This window comes from Nannobrachium achirus, assembly GCF_963921795.1.
Source record: "Nannobrachium achirus genome assembly, chromosome: 16".
Classification (NCBI taxonomy): domain Eukaryota; kingdom Metazoa; phylum Chordata; class Actinopteri; order Myctophiformes; family Myctophidae; genus Nannobrachium; species Nannobrachium achirus.
In genome coordinates, this window is record NC_137823.1 from 45,091,953 (window position 1) to 45,111,091 (window position 19,139).

Here is a 19,139-nt window from a genome sequence, read left to right on the forward strand (position 1 = left end):
TCAGTTCCAGACGGTGGGAGCCAGCGAAACCATATTCAGAATGTCTCCTCGGTTCCTCTTTGACGGCGCATGCGTCCGCAGCTCTCGCGTTTGGTTTCAGCACTGGGTCAGGTGGACAGCGACTCTCATGTCATGCTGCTCTGGCATACGCGTGTGTCGTCTTTTGGTTTCCTCCGTTCGGATTGAACATGGCAATAATAGATTGGAAGGACATTGGTCGTCAAGCTCATTGGTCTTACACTCGCGAAAAAACTTGTGGGGGATTAAGAGTTCCTTTGTAAAACATTCGCAGGTGTTCGCCTTAACATTTACAACTTTACACTGTAGGCCATCAGTTCAACATCTTAAGGGCACTAATATAGCCTAATAAAAGTTACTGGTTGTCCTTAACTCTAGAGCAACTGTTGACCGGCTGTTGTACAGTCTTTTTCAACATAGCTCATGGCCTAAATCGGCCCTTTTCTTAAAACCATCAAGAAAAGAAATGTGCTCATCAAGATTCAGCCCACGATTCCACCTGCTACGACTTGGCATTGGGTGTGGACTGCTTGAATGTTGATTGTTGCTTTGCTTAAAGTCACTTCCGTGTGCAATGACAACCACCGATTGTGTTCATATATCGCTGGACTTGTACATGTCAGAGAGAAGCCTCGTGATTGGCACGTTGCCAATGGTCTTCTTAAAAAACACCTCTTCTATGGTTGACGGGCTGACTGAGCGCAGGGCGGGCAGCAGTAGGAGCAGCTTCCCAAAGCGACAGGGCTGAGTGGGATACCTGAAATACACCAGGACTCAACATCACTTAAACCATTATGATTGACAGTCTAGCTCTCTCCGAGTCTCCGATGTAATTAGGCGTATCTGTGGTGCTGCACTGCTATATGCAATGACTAGTGGCCTATACCGTCACATAATACAGTCTAGTAGGGGCCTATTAGGCTATTGTCAAATAAATATAGGCCCGTGAGTTTTCAAATGAACAGTATTATTGATGCTGAACTCGTGGCCTACCTGGTGTGTATATAACTGTTGAGGGTGAGCTGTGCCTCGTCTTGTAAAGCGGCGATGGCACTGGCATTGCGGAAACTTCTTAATTCGGTTGCACCATGCGTTGGAACTGTGTGACAGTAGAGCATTTTAAACCTTTGCATCATCAGCTATACCCTTTAAAAACGATTGTTATTTTGCATCATTTGTTATAGGCTACTGTAGGACCTACAGTGCTTAATTGGTGTAGTGGTAACCTTGATAAGAGTCAGTTTTAACTCACCAGCTTTGAATGTGACTATGCACTTCAAACAGGCGAATTCGGTTGCATCCAGACGCATCTGTCTGAAACGGGTAACAACCTCTTGTAGCGCTTGTATTTCCGAGATAATCTTATTCAGACGCTGAGACTCTGTGTTATCTGTATTCATTCCTGTAAATGATTATAAAACAAAAGGTCGGCATAATAGCCTAAATATTTACGCACATGTGTTGGCATGTTCAATTAAGTAGGCTATTGGGATTGAATTGGGAAGCGGCTGACGTCCCAGCTATTATTGCAAATTATGCATCGATACTGTGTAGGTTTTCTCATGCCCAGCACACATACCAGAAACCGCCAGAAGAGTGCTGGAGTCCACAGGAATGGCCCACTGAGCGATGCCGAGAACAAACAATTCCCTCCAAGCATCCTCCAACAGGATCAACTGCAAAACGGATTGTTTCAGTAAGTAACGCCTTTATATTTATCATGGAGAGACAAATTGGTAATTTGGTATTTTGAATGAAAATCAACACTTTTTTGCGTGTATTTTTTTTTCTTCTTCACAATACACCATTTAAATGCATTAGTAATCAGTTCATAGCGTGTCTTAGATGTAACTACCTGGTCGGATAAAGGCAGCGTGGAGAAGGCTGGCACGCTTTTGGCCCACTTGATGCTCATGAAAAGCAGGCGCGCGGCCGATTCGCACACAGACTCTGTCGCCACTTCGTACAGATACATGGGTGTACCACTCACTTCATGTGGGTACTGCGGAACATTGGATGGCATGATTATGATCAGCATACTTAATATACAGTATAGTAATATTTTGGATTGACACACACACACACACACACACACACACACACACACACACACACACACACACACACACGTGATCATGATCAAGTCACTTAAGTGTCCTTAGAAGATATTAATATTTTGGAATACATCTAAGATTGAAACACACAAACAAATATAATAAGACTATAATTTCTGAAAGAAAGTGTTACAAAAGGTTGTTATTTACAGCCTATATGGACAATCAAAATCAGTTGGAAATATACCATTTTGATGTAGTGTCATAATTAAACTCAATGATGATAATATGGCACACCGACTATCAAGAAAAGTAAAACATGGCACCGCTGCTTTACACGGATTGTGATGCAAGGCAGGTGCTTTTACCTTTGGGGTGGGCTGAGCGAGGCCAACGATGGCTTGCCTCTCCGGCGTGGTGGCCACCGAGCTCATCTCCAGGTTGTGTGGTTCCAGTTGCGTGACGGTGGTGAAGAACGGTGGGCCCGGCAGGGAGGACCCCGGGAAATGGGGCGATGAGCCGTTCACCTCTTTATGTCCGCGGAAATACAGGGCGACCTGTTTGCGTATGGTGGAAGTCCTGGGGCCCCTCTCGTGCTGAACAGCTGAGAAATGAGAGACACCACTCTGATGATGATACGCTGACTGGAGTGAAGTGAATGCGTGCGCTAATCAAGTCTGTTTGTATTTAGTGGAGGCACAGTGAGATGAATGATTTGCTTCTCATGAGAGCGTTATGAATGCAACCCCTTTCTGTTGAACACGTGTTGCTTCAGCTGATTGCGTTACTTAAATACACTTTTCCCAAACGACCCAAATCCAAATGAAACCGCATGGCGGTGTATAATCGAGTGTTGATTCAATTAAATTTACCGTCTTTATTCATGTTCACTTCCAGACACTTTTTCAAGCGGCAGGCTCGGCATTGGTTTCTGTGAGTTTTGTCCACAGGGCAGCCCCCCTGCAACAAGAGAGGGAGGGAGAAAAAGAGGAGAGAGTTTTTTTAACAGCTTCAAGCTAAATTTCGCGCAGCACGGACAAAAGCTTCTTGCCATTATCTTCCTGGGACACCAATCTCCAGGTGAAAGATCATGCTATTATCATAGTGATCAACTTGCTCCCCTGCCGCTCCAAAGTGCGGCCTCATCCCAGCACATAAGTAGCGTATCCCGCCCACTGTTGGCTAAATCCGCGCCTTAGTGTCATTACATTAGATTGGATTACACCTGATATATTGAGGCAACTCCGTGTTTAGCCCTAGGTAATGATCCAAGCGATGACACAATTAAGGTACTCAAGGGAGACTTAATAAGCCCCGAGGTGAACCAAATTAAACACTTGGTGTCGGTGCGTAAAATACGCAATCCACGGGTAAATCCATAGAAGTTTTAGGATAGGGACCTGTTATGTTTTGAAGGGGAAATAATCACCTGAGAGCCAGATTTACAGACGTAGGTTCTGTTTCTGCGGATGCTCCTCTTGAAGAACCCAGAGCAGCCATCGCAGGCGTACACGCCGTAGTGTTTACCTGAGCTGCGGTCGCCACACACTTTGCATGGAATATCCAATATGCGACCTGTGAAATGCACATCCAGACACATTCAATTAGCCAGCGTGTTCAATTAGCCTTCATTGAATTATTATAAACGTGTTCATGCATTGTTCATAATTACACCAATCTACAAAACTATGTGCAACTTCTATTCGTTTATAGGCTATGGATTTTATCTGTGAGGAAATATCTTATATCAAAGTTGATTCTTAAAAACTATAAAAAATAAGAGACTTTAACGCGTTTTCAAACTGCACCTATATAGGCTATACCTTGCACACGACACACACGCGCGCGTGCACACACACACACACACACACACACACACACACACACACACACACACACACACACAGCTTCACAGGTCGTCCATGGGAATCAATCCACTGTGCATAATATAGTTCAAGTAAAAAAGTTCGGTGGGAAGCGTCATATCTGAGTTCCTTAAGACAATGCGCGGGGGCGCACAAAGGGGACATTAGGGAAAGTGTTAACTTAATGATTTTCCCCATTGAACCTCGTCTGACTGCCTCGATCTCGACAAGCTGCCAACTCCCCTTCATAATGGGACTCGACAGCTGCTTTATCCCGCAGGTCTATAGGCCCGAGGATTAGGGAGTGACACGGCACCGAGAATAATGCGCACCAACTCGTTTCACCAACTCAAATGAAGTGTATGTAAATCGACCCCGGAGTAGATGAAAAAATGTGATTTCTGTAAAGATGTTGTATTCAAATCTATTTAAAAGAGCTATATTTGTATGCATATGAGGGAGTCTTTTTTTCCCCGAGGGAAAGCCGTCTATGTAATTACACTGACGTTTTGCCACCTGCTCATTGATTCACCAGTGACCCGTCAAAAAGGGGTAGCATGGGAATTCGGATGCGGCCCGCCCGTTAACTACACACAGCAGCAAAAAAACAATCCACTTCACTGAGGGGCTGAAATTACACTGGCCCACCGTTGAGAATCAGAACATATTATAACGGTGTGCTGTCTTAATAGGTAAGTTAGGATATGAAGTTGAACATTCTAAATTTGCACTAATCAAGTATTTTTATATTTTGTATTTAGGCCTATATAAAAGTCTTATGGAATATAAATAATAAATAGAACACGTAGGCCTAACTTATTATATTTCAAAATATAGGCCTAAATTAAGAAACATCTTGTAGGCATGCAAAAAAGAAAAAAAGTTGATCGGTTATTGATGGATGCTGTTGCAAAAAATTCACAATGCACGCACTTTCACTTTCAAATACAAGTGTGAACAAAGTGTGAATACGCCATCTTATTAAACATAAATAACGAAACAGTGCAATATTTCCACTTATAGACTATCAAATCCTTTTTCTTTTTTGGTACAGATTAAGAATGACTGAAATTGTGAAGATTGAAACTTGGGTGGAAATGTATATTCTCTCTGTTGTGGTCCCAATTCGTTATATTAAAGTAATTACAGATTTAGCTATCAGCATATACGTCCTAAATGTGATGAAGTCCTGCCCATATCTGTGTATTCCTGGTACTTTCTTTAAAATCAGTCATAGGCCTTTTGGGTAGGCCTATATGCTGATATCTTTCAGTTACAGCTATGCAGGCTCAACATTAAACACACGTTTGGCTATGTAAAAACACATTAAAGACAGATGTATTATACCGCAGGTATAACAGATTAATTCATACCTGCTAAAATGACAATTCTTATTTTACATAGGAAAGAAATACCGTTAAAATCAATTTAAAATTAATGAATAGTTACAAAGCTCAAGAACATATTCAGAAGCTTTATTCAACTCAATTAACATAATCATGAATAATTAAATAAATTAATAATGTGTAGCTGCATTTAAACGTTTCACATGTGTGTGGGTGCGCGCGCACGCGCACTCACAGGCTTATACACCTAACAAATAAACAGACAGTATATTAAAATCATTAATTGTTTTAATTGTTTCTCTCTGTTGGATTTCACTCTTGAACATAATACTTTTATTTGAATTAGACAGCCAACAAGTGAAACTCATTAGCCCAACTTTAAAGATGAATAGACTATTTGGTGTATAGGCCTATAGTTGGGCTATTATTTTATTTCCTCACTTAGTTAGGCCTACACATCACCCAACCTACACAAACTGTTCACCAGGTATTTAATAGATCACTTAGGCAAATGCAATTCAATCTGCACGGCTGTCCGCCAAATAAGCGTTAAGCAAAATGTGGGATTTCTAATTACACAATTTCAATAAATGTCCACAGGATAATATATTTTTCTATCAGCTTTTATTGGCCCAATAAGGAGTATCTTAGTAATACAAATAAAATTATACAGTGACATATATCCTGCCGGTGCCGCGGCTATAAAGCCGGTAGGCAGCTGATGGTTCCCAATAAAAATGTCAGCATTACTTTTTTTATTATTATTCTTTTTTTTTAACTGACATGCAATTTTTCTCAACAGTCATGATTTGTAAAGATCTCTATGTCAATGTAATGTAACAAACGGGAAGCACTTACTTGATTTCACGTTCAAAATATCCAAACAGCCACTTGTTGAGCCGGCGGGTTTGCTCATCATGGAAACTATATAGCCTATAATTAATAGGCAAAGTTCTTTTTGTTGTTGAAATCACAAAATAAAGCAGCCTTTTATGAAAGTCTTTACAAACTCATTGAGATAAGCCAGTCAATGTCCTGACTCCTGAGAGTAACCCAACGTGAAGTAGCTGGTTTCCAGGCACCGCAGATCAACATATCCGACTGCACATCATCGTCTTGTCAGTCATGGACAGAGCGGATCCCGCCGGGTCACTCAAGGTCCCTTTACAGATGGAGAACGGGACTGATCAGTGATCACAATAGACCAGTCGCTCGGGGCGACCAATGCGCAAAAGTTGAGAAAGAAACGAAAAACTGCCTGCCTGCCTGCATGCATGCACAGTTTGCACACCTGCCTGTACCAAGAAGAAGCCACCGGAGTGGTTCTGAACGAAAAGCAAATATATGCGCTATTCTATAGCAGCAAGACGAGGTGCTTGTTCAAGCCAGGAGCCTTAGTGACTTACTGCCGTGGGTCCTTAGATAAAACCTTGGTAATATTTATGAGAGGAGTCAGGGGAGGCGGAGGGAGGGTGGAGAACTCCACTTCCTTCATCCACTTAGCTTTCCCTGCTTTCTACTCCCAACTCCGGTGCCAGCATGACGTCACCAATTTGGGGGAGGAGGAGGAGGAGGGGGGGGGGGGGGGTGTAGCCGTAAGGCCGTTTGTGCACAGGTTGCCTAAACTTGCCTGTCTAATGCACTGGTTCCCAAACACTGGGTCGGGCCCCCCCCCCCCCCCCCCAGTAATTTCATGAAGAAAAATCTAAGAAATTCCATGAATTAGAAAACGAATGTTGTGAGAATAACGCAGCACTTGTAGATCTGCTGTTTTTACTATAGTTTGGGTCCCAGGCAAACGTCTAATTTCTCTTTTGTGTCTCTGTAGACTGGAGCTAAAACGTTTGGGAACCACTGGTCTAATGATGATAAAGAAAATACAGAGATAGATTCATGTGTTTTCGAGAGAATTGATCGCAGTGGTGCATGGTCACTGGTGATTTTGTAGCAGCCTAGCTATAGGCCTATACTCCATCGCGCGTCACTACATAATTTTGAGCAACCTGTTGAGCATTTTCAACAGGTTGAACATTTTCAACAGGTTGTTGTGACTTGTGATGTGATCATGGCTCAAATCTTCCATGGGCTTTTAGATAAATTCAAGTGATTTGTCATCGATTGATGACTATAGGCCTACCTATCTTCAGAACAGGTGCTTGGACACAGGGAGCATCTTAGTATGCTAAATGCATCATCATATAGGCTAATTTGTTTCAAATTGAAGGTAGGGTCTATAGTGAACTCAACAGTTGCAGGGTGCAATGCAATCCTGTGTGTGTGTGTGTGTGTGTGTGTGTGTGTGTGTGTGTGTGTGTGTGTGTGTGTGTGTGTGTGTGTGTGTGTGTGTGTGTGTGTGTGTGTGTGTGTCTGTGTGTGTGTCTGTCTGTCTGTCTGTCTGTCTGTCTGTCTGTCTGTCTGTCTGTCTGTCTGTCTGTCGGATCTCCCGCACACCATTCATTGACACCCTGACCTTGACAGCTTGCTGTGCTTTCACCCGGTAACTCCAGAAATCCATATTCTGTTTTTAATTGTGTTCATTCCCACGGTACACTAGAGGCCATATGGACGTTGAAAGTGTCGATTTAAACGGACGAGGGTGGGGCAGAGAGGCGTAGTTAATTGCAATTAGCTATTGTTCAACCTTTCAACCTATTAAGAGACTTTAGCGACGCAGCTAAGAAGCATGCTTTATAAAGTGGACTAGTGTAAAGTAAGTAACTAAGTACTTTTACTTAAGTAGGCCTACTGTAGGCTACTTAATCACAATATTGAGGTATGTGTAGGCTACTTTACTTGATCATTTTCAATTGCCAATAGTTTTACTTATACTCATCTCGGATCCAAATATTATACTTTTACTCCACAACAATTATTTGGCAACTAGTTACTTTGCAGATATAGTGTAAACTAGAAAAGAAAATTTCCAAGAAATTTTAAGTGTGCCTGCAGCTCGCTAAGTCTGTGCAACCTTGTGTAGCGGTTGGTGTTAGCATTAGCGTTACATTTTTTAACATTAGCATTTTTTGCATAAGCTTTAACATTATGGTTCTTCATATGACACCACCCACAGCCATTTCGACTAATTAGTGGCGTTTTGGCGCTTTTTTGGCCGTTATCACGGGTCGCACTTTAACGACAGTTTTTTGAGAAAAAATTGTTTTGTGAGAAAAAAAAATTTTTTGAGGAAAAAAAAAAGTTTGTTCTCAAAAAATTTGAGAAAAAAAAATTTTTTGAGAAAAAAAAATTGAGAAAAAGAAATTTTGAGAAAAAAAATCTGAGAAAAAAAAATTGAGAAAAAAAAAAATTGAGAAAAAAAAATCTTTGAGAAAAAAAAGATTTTGAGAAAAAAAAAAATTTTGAGAAAAAAAAAATTTTGAGAAAAAAAAAAGTTTTGAGAAAAAAAAAATTTTGAGAAAAAAAAATTGAGAAAAAAAAAAATATGACACCAGCCGCGAGTCTGTACGACAAACGGTTCATGAGTTATAGAGGCACTTCCTGTTTGGCGAAGGACACTTCCTGTTACAGAGGGGGCGGGGCTTAATCAATTACAGCTCATCCCTATTGGCCGGAAAAAGACCAAAGTTGTGTGTGCATTTTAAAGTTTAAATCACGTTGCTAGGCAAAAGTATGGCAGAGTTATGTGGCGCCAAAGTTTCTGGGTTTTTTTCTGAGTCCCCCATTCTAAGTGAATGGGGTTTTTTGGCGTCGTTTTTTGCGAATTACGTCGCAATGGTACCGCGGATCGGGAAGAAAAGTAATAGCACCCCATTCCCGGCCGAGCCGCACGTTTTGATGTATATATTGCGGCGGTGGCGTAAATTGTGCGGCAGTTATTACGTGCCGAAATTTTGTGAAGTGATTATTATTATTATATAAGTATGGCGGATTACAATAAGTGTTTTGCCATTGCATGGCAGGCACACTTAATTATAATATTATAGGCCTAAAACATGCATTAACCACTTTAGCCCTATATTTTATACCTTGGCTGTCACGTTGTGAGCTTGTAGATCTGCTATTTTCAACTTTTTTTTACTTTTGGTACTTTAAGTACAATTTAATGCCAACATGCACTTTCATATATTAACCAAGTAGGCCTAGGCCTTTTTGAATTTCTGGACTTTTACTTGTATTAGAGTATTTCTGTATTGCAGTGTTGATATTACTTTTTCTTAAGTAAAACGTTTGTCAGAACTTTTTCCACCACTGTAAATTCGTTTGTAAAACGACGATGAAAATAACTGCACCACGTGGTCCCTCACCATAATTGAATAACGTCACTTTTTTTGTTAGCGTGCGCGCGCGCGTGTGTGTGTGTGTGTGTGTGTGTGTGTGTGTGTGTGTGTGTGTGTGTGTGTGTGTGTGTGTGTGTGTGTGTGTGTGTGTGTTTGTTTGTGTGCGTGCGTGCGTGTGCGCGTATGTGTGTGTGTGTGTGTGTGTGTGTGTGTGTGTGTGTGTGTGTGTGTGTGTGTGTGTGCGTGTGCGTGTGCGTGTGTGTGTGTGTGTGTGGCTGGGTGGGTGGCTGGGCGGGTGGGGGTGAATGTGCGACATAATCTCCTTAACTCGTTCTAATCCTCGTCATTCACTGATAGCCTTTACACAAATATAACCAACATCATGGTTGCCCGGGTTGCCTTTTCACTTTGTGTATTAGTGACTCTCTTCTCCTCCAGCAGTCAATGAAATATTGTTAAAAGGACCAGTGGATTGTGTTTTGTGTAGCTATAGCTATTAGCTATCTATCAGTGGTGGTTAAAAGTACTCAAATGTTTTACTTAAAGGGGAAGACCACCCATTTTCAATATTGAACTATGTCATATACCTTAGAGGAGTTGTGTGGAAATAAAAAAAGGTTCCCCCCTCCCTTCTGTGTTGCCCTAAAACTGGAAGATTGATTTTGGGGTTTGTATTGCAAATCACAACTTGATGACATCACACATTGTACTTTACAATACAAACCCCAAAATCAATCATCCAGTTCTAGGCAACACAGAAGAGGGGGAACTTTTTTTTAATTTCCACACAACTCCTCTAAGGTATATTAATGACATAGTTCAATATTGAAAATGGGTGGTCTTCCCCTTTAAGTAAAAGTATCTCTGTTAAATAAAAGTCCTGAATTCATAATGTACTTGCAGAAAAGTATGAAAGTGTTGGCATCAAAATGTACTTAACACAGTAATTCCATTAAGTACCAAAAGTAAAAGTACAAAATGTTTGAAAATAGCCAAGATATAAAATAGTGCTAAGTGTTTAATGTAGGCCTATGTTTTATAATATAATAATTTATAAAGCCAGTAATTTATACAACCAGTAACTAAAGTTTTCAAATACATGTAGTGGAGTAAATATATGGATATGAGATGTATAGTGGAGTAGAAGTAAAAGTATTGTAAATTGGAATTACTCAAGTAAAGTACAAATATACCACAACATTTTACTACAGTACTTGAGTAAATGTACTCAGTTACTTTCCACCACCGGCCTAAGAAGTCACTCTAAGTCACTGATGTGTGCAGCAATGTGTCAGATGTCTAAAATTACTGTGCAGAAAAATATAGCTTAATTATATGTGAAATGACAGATGACAGAGGAGTAGGCGGCTAGGCGCATATAGGTAACCAGGCGTAAACCAATTGGCTTTGGAGAGAAGTCACTTAGCGCCAGAGAGCAAACATAATAGCAAGAATTCAAGCCAACCAAAGGCGCAGCCATCCTTTTTAAATAGTCCGGAGGACCATAGCACCAAGAACGGGAGGTACTACCCTGCATTTAACGAATTCTACAGGCCTAACTTTATATCAAATTCGACAAATCTTTATATTGTTGCAGTGTGTGCATGCAAAACCAAATAAGTGTATACAAAAGCCAAATGTGTTGTATTGCTCATAACTAAGAAATCAGAAACCACACAATATCTTGACACATTTCAGCACCACGGACAGTTCTTCAAATAAATTAAGCACTCAATGACATTTCTGGTGCATCTCAGCTCAGATGCAAAACTATACCACTATACACCTTGGCAGGTGACAGATTTAATGCAGTCACTGGAGGGAGCACATTAAAGTCACTGTCAACTATTTATTGGTGATATGTGCCACATATACTGTAGGGTTGGCTTCCTCTAACAGAGCATGCCATAAATATACAAACTTGTATTGGTGCATTGGTATGTAGCCTAAACACATTGCCATGCATGCATACATATACATATGCACGCACGCACGCACGCATGCACACGCGCACCACATACACTTTACACAGTAAAAAGAAAAGTGTCTCACAGTGTACAAAAGTAACTGCATGGACCCGCTTATGGGTCCATGTGGTTACATTTTGTTCTCTCTCAGAGTTAGATGAACACTCAGGATTTTACTGTGCCGTTTCAACAAGGAGGAGTCCAGGAAAGGGCTGGCCCGTCCCGTCCTGGACCCAGATCCAAACCCAGAAGTCGGTGCAGTGCAGTGGACGCTCTGACAAATCTATTTGGGGCAAATTGTCAGTGAGAAACTTCCGCTCGAACTGCCTTGGACAAAACTGGCTGTTGGGGAGAGCAAATCCCGCTGCATGTGGGTGGGGACAATGGGGGCGAATGTGTTGATGTGCGGCCGGTGGCTAGGGAGGGACAATGAACGGATTAGTCAGTCCCCTGGCTGACTGATTTGAGATGGCTCCTCTGAGCCTCTCACCATGGGGAGTCCCATTGTCCCGGTCCTGATTCCCACTTCTCACAAACTCCAAACAAAAGTCAATCTCTTTCTCAAGGGGGGAAAAATATCGACCCGTGTTTCAGCTCGGGAAAGTGACTCAAAAACTTATTTGCCAGAGATGACTGACTCCCAACTCTGCTTCCACTTTTTGCCTACCCCCTCCACCTTCTTTCTTCTTCCTCTTCTTCTTCTTCTTTTTAGTGTGTGCTGGTCGCAAATAGTGGGATGTTGGATGATCCTGAATGTGTCAGTTTTCCAGACTTAAGTGGGGCTGAGGCACCTGTTACAGGCTTAGAGGCTGCTTTAGGGCCCAAGTCATTAATATTAAAATATACAGAGATGCCATCACGGGCCGGTCTGAAATCAGTCTGATGTCACCCATGGGTTCCCCTCTGGATGGACCTCTGCTTTCAGTCACTCATGAAGAGCCTTCTTTTCTTTCTTTTCTTTATTTTTTCCCCCCACTGAAAAGATTCGTTAACAAATTATGACAGCTGAGTAGAGGGGCTTAGGCTGTTCACACCCGCAAAGACAAACATGTGAGAGCCAAGGAGCCAGGAATGCCACATTGCAGAGATTTGTGTGACTTCATCCAACCAGCATATCAAATCCATGAAGTCCCGCCATACACACTTTAATCCTCTGAGAGTGTACACATGGATCCATTTGGTTGCGTTTACTCTCAGATTTATTCATGTTTCATTGACTTTCAGTGAGATTGACTTGATAATACTGTGCCTGTGCAGTGACTTGAACAAAATATGCTCATATTAGAGAATAATCATGGATAGAAAGATATATGGTCAGTCACACACACACACACACACACACACACACACACACACGCACGTTTAAGCTCTGAAATATAGATAAAACATAAATTAGTGGACTAAATTGGATGAGTTCCTTTGTGAGCTGCTGTTTATACACACAAACCCAAGAATGTGCGCGCGCGCTCACGCGCGCACACACACACACACACACACACACACACACACACACACACACACACACACACACACACACACACACACACACACACACACACACACACATGCACACACACAATTCATACACGCATACTATGTGAATGGAGTGACTGTCTTTGGAAAACAGTAGTACACTGTGGTCGCGGTCGTCGGATAGATTAGCCACAGAATGGCTATCATTAGCTCCCACCACAGCGACTGTCGCGGTCATACCCCCATGAAGTTCACCTGGAGTCACTCTGACAGAGTCATTCTTCCTGCAATCTGCTGCACTGTAAGCGACTCTGTTTCACAGGCAGTTTTCAGCAGTCAGTCATGGTCCCCTCACACCGACTAGGGCAGCCAGGCCCCACAGGTCAGGTTCAATGGTCACGGTCTGGAGGTCACAGTTTCCCCTTGTCATTAACCTGCAAGGACCCTGCAGCACAGGAGCTGTCACAGGGAACCTCACACTCACTTAGTGGGTCTTAATACGCAGCCAAGCAGACAGCTGCATGCACCAGGGACAGCGGTTTGGGATAAACCAGTGTTTCTCAAACTTTCATATTTCAATGTCTTCCCTTAACTCTGACAGTGTATTTGGTTCCATTTGTACACTGTCAGAGTTACAGACCTGTATGGGCCGATTTAGATCCCCCCAAAGGAACCCACAGAGTCCCTGGAATCCACTTTGAGAAGCATTGGGATATACCGGTAGCACCACCTCTGCGGTATCAACATGGAATCAGGAATGTGTTATTTATCTGATATTTAATAGATGTATGCGGATTTAGTCTGGTTTCTGATGTGCTTTATGTATTTCATAAAAACACGTTTTGTATTTCACACCAGCTTTAATGCAAGCCATGATGTGGGTTTACAATACTGTATGAATTTAGTGCAGTGTGTGCGTGTGTGTGTGTGTGTGTGTGTGTGTGCGTGTGTGTGTGCGCGCGTGTGTGTGTGTGTGTGTGTGTGTGTGTGTGTGTGTGTGTGTGTGTGTGTGTGTGTGTGTGTGTGTGTGTGTGTGTTTGCATGCGTGTGTGCGTGCAGGAGGGTGGGTGGGTGGTGGGGTGGCTATGGGTGTGCATGAATGTGAGATTTGAGAGAGTGTGAGCGTATAAGTGAAGATTTCTATGCTTGTATGCTGTGTGCTATTACCACACCTGCCCGTTATAATTGTGCTGAAGCCATAATAAAGTTTATCTTGTACCTTGTGGATATTTGCTGCCAGAGGCTTGTGGTTGTGACTCAAAAATGACAAAACTGAAGACAGCACCCCTGTAATATACTTTAGCAAATATAAGTGATCAGGCAAGTTATGAGACACTAAAACAAATTCTTCTAAATGGGAATTAATGTGCATGAAAACATTAAATTCTTAATTTTAGAAATTATTAAATAAATAACAATTACAAATATATTGCCTGCGAACTCTAAACATGTAGAATTTTCTAGATCCAGTAGAATTTGTGCAAAGAAATCTAACATTTCTCACTTTTTTCAAAATTGCACACACATCACTGCCTTTAGTAAACACATTACATCAGCAACAAAGTACATTTTGGCAGCTTATTCCTTCAGTTCTGAATGAGTATATTATCGTGCGATAAATGACTTAATGGTTGTGAGACCTTTTGTAAAGCTTGAAAAATAAGGATCAGTAGCGAAAAACAGCAGTTAGAGTCTTTTAGAAATAGACCCTCAACAAAGATGAGGACAAAAAGAGGCACTCATTTTTTTCCTTCTCATATTCACTGCATTTTTCTCAGTCATCAAGCCCATGCACCGTCTGGCAGTTCAGAGCTTTCCCATCCTCAGATTCCCTCAAAGATTCAGATGCTAACAATTCAACAATGCCCAGATGCTGTCCTTTCGCCCTTTACCCCCCTCAACCAGGAGCTATCATTCATAACCTTTCTGTTGGGACCTGGGATTGAAAGAGGTGGAATAAGGGAGGGAGAGGGGGAGTGGAGAGCAACATGGCAGCTTATTTAGAAGACTTCCTTTATTAGAACATGTGCAAGCAGTTCACGCACAAAGGACTTAAATAGGATATTTTCTGTTCCCTATAGTTGCTTTCCCCTTTTAAGTGCCGAGGCAAAAAAAGTAAGTTTACAACTCCCTCCTCAATGGGGGCTCTTCACTCTCAGGTTGCGGGGACCTGAGTGACCTAGGAAAGTTAATTAGGAGGTGAACAAAGAGCGAGCTGGAGCAGAATGCCTCGCCTCTCCTCCAGCCAAAGATGTCATCCATTAATTAGGAAAATCTTTAAGGTGGCCTTATTGAATTTACAGAAAGCCCCATGGTTGGCGGGCAACAGTTTTTTGATCAAGCCCTGACTCAAACAATGCCTTTCTGGGGGTTAAAAAAGAAGAAGAAGAAGAAGGGAGGAGATTGGTCCAAGAGAAGAGAGAGAGAGAAAAAAGGGTGGGGGTATGGGTTTGCAGTGCAGTACAGTTTAATGGGGGGAGCTGCCGATTGTGACAGCTCAAATTCACATGGGTATGGGGGGCATAGTTTGGGGATGATGTCATGCAAAGGCAACCTGGGGGCTTGGGAAGTGGGAAGTGTGGGGGGTGGCACAGCGCTTGAGCCACAGGGGCCACTCAAAGTTAACATCGCTGCCTGCATCTGGGCCAAGTTCTTTTCTTCTGAGCCAGGAGAGGCTTTCCTGAGCGCCAAGCCCTCTATCATCTCTCCTATACCCTCGTTTACAAATCAGAGCTCACTTTAAAGCTAACTTTTTACTAACAAGCTAACTGCCTTTGGAGACAGCCTGAGTTAGTTCAATTGTGCTATATTTCAGCTTTACTTATGTCTAATTAAGTTTAATTTCTTGTTTATATGAAAATATTATGCAGGATATTAGGTGAAAAGCCAGTTGAGCACCACAAATATTCTGAATACTTATGGGAATATTAATTGTTTAACAGGTTGGGAATGTCCTTTTGAAATATTATTCCATTTTGGAATAGGTTGTTGTTGTTGATGATGATGTTGATGATCATGATGATGATGATTAATCCCCAGTCCACAGACCCCACTAGTTCTTGAAAGTGACATGCATGTGACTGCATGTGACTGCATGTTACGTGTGCACGCGCGCCAGCCACACACGCAGCCCTGTCCCGTCTCAGGTCGGCTGACGTGAACCCATCACCCCACCCCCTCCTGCGGGCTAATAGGAGGGGAGGGCCTATGTGTTTTGTTGCTTGTCAGAAACAATCACCGCCTGGGCCATTACATTTACAGCACGTCGTACTTTAATTGGTGTAACGCACTGCGCTCTGAGAGGGGGAAGATGGCTCTGCAGAGGCCAACAAAGAAACAACTCTCACAAAAATGAGTTAGCCACTAACAAGGAGCCGTACAACAAGTCTATTCTCTGTGCCAGTGCTGCAGTCAAAAAGAGAAAGTTGGATTCAGTGTTTGGTCCTAAATGATACTGAACTGGCAGGACAAAATAACTGCCCCATGTTGGGGTATTTCGGCTTCATGAACTTCAGAAAACAATTCAGGCAAGAGCCTGATAGACTTTGCACTTGTAGTTTTCTTTTAAAAGATGCAAGAATTTGCCGAATAACAACATTTCTTGTGCGTGGCAACCCCCTCCCTCTCTCTACTCTCTCTTGTTCTCCATCCCTGGCCCACCCGCCCTCTCGTTCTGTTTGGGCACTGGAGGTTGTCAGTCGAGGTTTATGTCCAGTTCACTGGAGCTGAGAGAAGTCAGCTTCGTGTCTTGTTATGAAACAAGACGTCTCTGCATCTGAGCTCGCAGGAGCGGCGACGAGAATCGGCCGAATGTGCGCGCGGGGAGCGCGCTCCCCCGCGCCAGGCCGCCCCATAGAGGCGACCAGCAGTGAGGAAGTCAAAGCCGCTTTTGTGTCGCTACTGCCGGCTGCGTGTTTGTTAATTATCCTGTCTGTGTGCGCAGACTTGGGTTCCAAGAGGGATCCAAACCAACCAGCCGATGGAGGAGTGCACAATATACCGTCAACAAAGATTAACTTCTCACAGTGCCACAGAGATGCTTGATTGGGGAAGACAGTCACACAGCATCAATACACAGCCTCTACCCTTCTCGTGTTAAATGCTGCCAAAGGGCTGCGCTGCAGCGCTGCACTAATGTTCCCCATGTTATGTTGCATTTCAGCAGGCGAACGCACACACCAAAATTAATCGTTAATCGATCAGCTAGTCAAAAACACTAGCACCAGACCTATTACTGCCACCAAATCCAGCATTTAGGGCCAAAATGTTAGGCTATGTACATTTTCTGATATTAACCTGTGTTAGTATTCATTTGAATGTGGGCCTAATCAAGGCCGAAATTCTCCTTTAAGTTTAAGGCTTGCATGCCTGACCACTTTTGACCAATGTTTTTGCCTGGTTTTAATTTCTGGGCATTTCTTCCACTAAAGAGTGCATGCACTTTCACTTTTGTGAGTGCTCTCACTTAAACTCAACTTGATGGGTCTCTCTTTGCTCAGATCATTTCTTTTCAACTTGAAATAGCACAGAATGGACCTGCCTTCATTGATCTGCATCAATTGTCATCGTGGGGTTTTTTGGGGCACTTTGGCCGCCAGTAAGCGAAGTCAGGGCTAATCCCTGGAAAGGGAATCACGGGAGAAGAGAAAGGCAACAATAACCAAGTCAAGCGTAAAAAATGAAAGCGAAATCTCTATTATCACCCTCAGCATTTCCCAGGAATGTGAAAATCGGGCTAGTTTGTTATTCGAGTCAGACGCGGGGGAAGAATATGGGGTCGCTGTGGGTTGGTAGACTCACACGACGAAGAGGGCAATATTCGGGAGAAAGGGGGCCTCGCATTTGGGAAAGCCCTCTCACATCCCGACATAACCATTAAATGCAGTCTGACTTTATGTTGTATAGAGAGGAGAAAACAAGAAAAGAGGCACAGTTCTCTGATGAAAGAATGAGGTTTTGGCGGATTAGGGACGGCCCGAAGGATGAAGAATAACTTCTGCATAACTTTACAGCTATTTTCTCCCCTCGCTGCAGAGCCAAGTTTAAGACTGAATCGGTTTAAGTTAACCCTTTGTGGTGTCCAGTTTCAGATTTTCATGAGTAATTTATAGGAATAGGTATAGACTATAGGCCTTGTTGGCCTGCTAACTTCCAGGGCTATATGCATGAATGGTTTTGGACACATTTTAATTGCGTGATAGGCTACTATAAGTATGGGAAAATAATACTTTATGTCGATTTGTTGTTGGCTTTGAGTGGAGCTTACATCTAGATAGATACCTTTATTATCCCAAGGGGGAAATTCAGTAATCTAACTCATCTAACTTTAAGCGTGGTGAGACCGTTCAACATTTTATCACAAGCAAGTTATTTTTAGCTTCCCAATGATTCCTCTATTGTTCTTTCAAGTTCATTATTGATAGGTTTCTTTTGGGTTTCTCACTAGGCTAGTAGCCTGGAACATGTGTGCCAATTCAAAATGAGGATCGGAGGCTGTGTCCTCGTCACCCTCTTGAAGAGGGTGAGCTCGTGGCGACTCTCTCTCTCTCTCTCTCTCTCTCTCTCTCTCTCTCTCTCTCTCTCTCTCTCTCTGAGCCTAATTAGTGATTTTTGTCCTCACAGGCCGGTTTCACTATTTGGGCTGTAGGTGATCACATGCTAATTAAGTCATTTGTTTCGTTCTGAAATGAACGGTCATCTCAAATAAGAAATAATCATATAGCCTACGGTAGCCAATTGTATTTATTGATTAATAGCCTATATGAGATCCAAAGAAGTAAACTTATAAAGCCTGATCCATGATAATATCAAATTCGTTTTATTTCCACATTAAAAAAATACAGTTAAGTAGGCTATCCGTATTTTATTATTTACAAATTAATTAAGTGGCCATTATTCCTCTAGCCCTATAGATTTGACCTACATTGCGCAAATTACAATAGATGATGATGATAACAATAATAATAATAATTATTATTATGTTATTATTATTTTATTATTTTGTTGCTGCATGTAGGCTATAGGCTACATTCTCCAAATTGTTGCTTCCAAAATGTTTCCAACCAAATGAAACCATGGACACAGAAATAATTTCAAATCTAGGCTTCATAGACTGTAATCATCACTTTTTTTTCTCCTTTCTTTTTGAGATGAGGAGATGCACTGCACGGTGGAGGAGAGG

General features: G+C 42.2%; 1 protein-coding gene across 2 annotated transcripts; it reads right to left on the reverse strand.

The window, feature by feature from the left end:
- Positions 1-612: 612 nt before the first annotated feature.
- nr2e1 (nuclear receptor subfamily 2, group E, member 1) lies at positions 613-6,202 on the reverse strand (the record flags this gene model as incomplete). 2 transcript variants are annotated; one of them, XM_080745199.1, is made up of 9 exons in its annotated part: positions 613-775; positions 1,012-1,117; positions 1,271-1,420; positions 1,598-1,694; positions 1,874-2,020; positions 2,441-2,676; positions 2,945-3,032; positions 3,502-3,647; positions 6,175-6,202. In XM_080745199.1, the coding sequence occupies 9 exons, from the start codon at positions 6,200-6,202 to the stop codon at positions 613-615; spliced, it is 1,161 nt and encodes a 386-aa protein (XP_080601325.1). The 2 variants fall into 2 exon arrangements, with proteins under 2 accessions (XP_080601325.1, XP_080601324.1); XM_080745198.1 differs by having other exon boundaries at positions 6,142-6,202.
- Between the last annotated feature and the right edge of the window lie 12,937 nt (positions 6,203-19,139).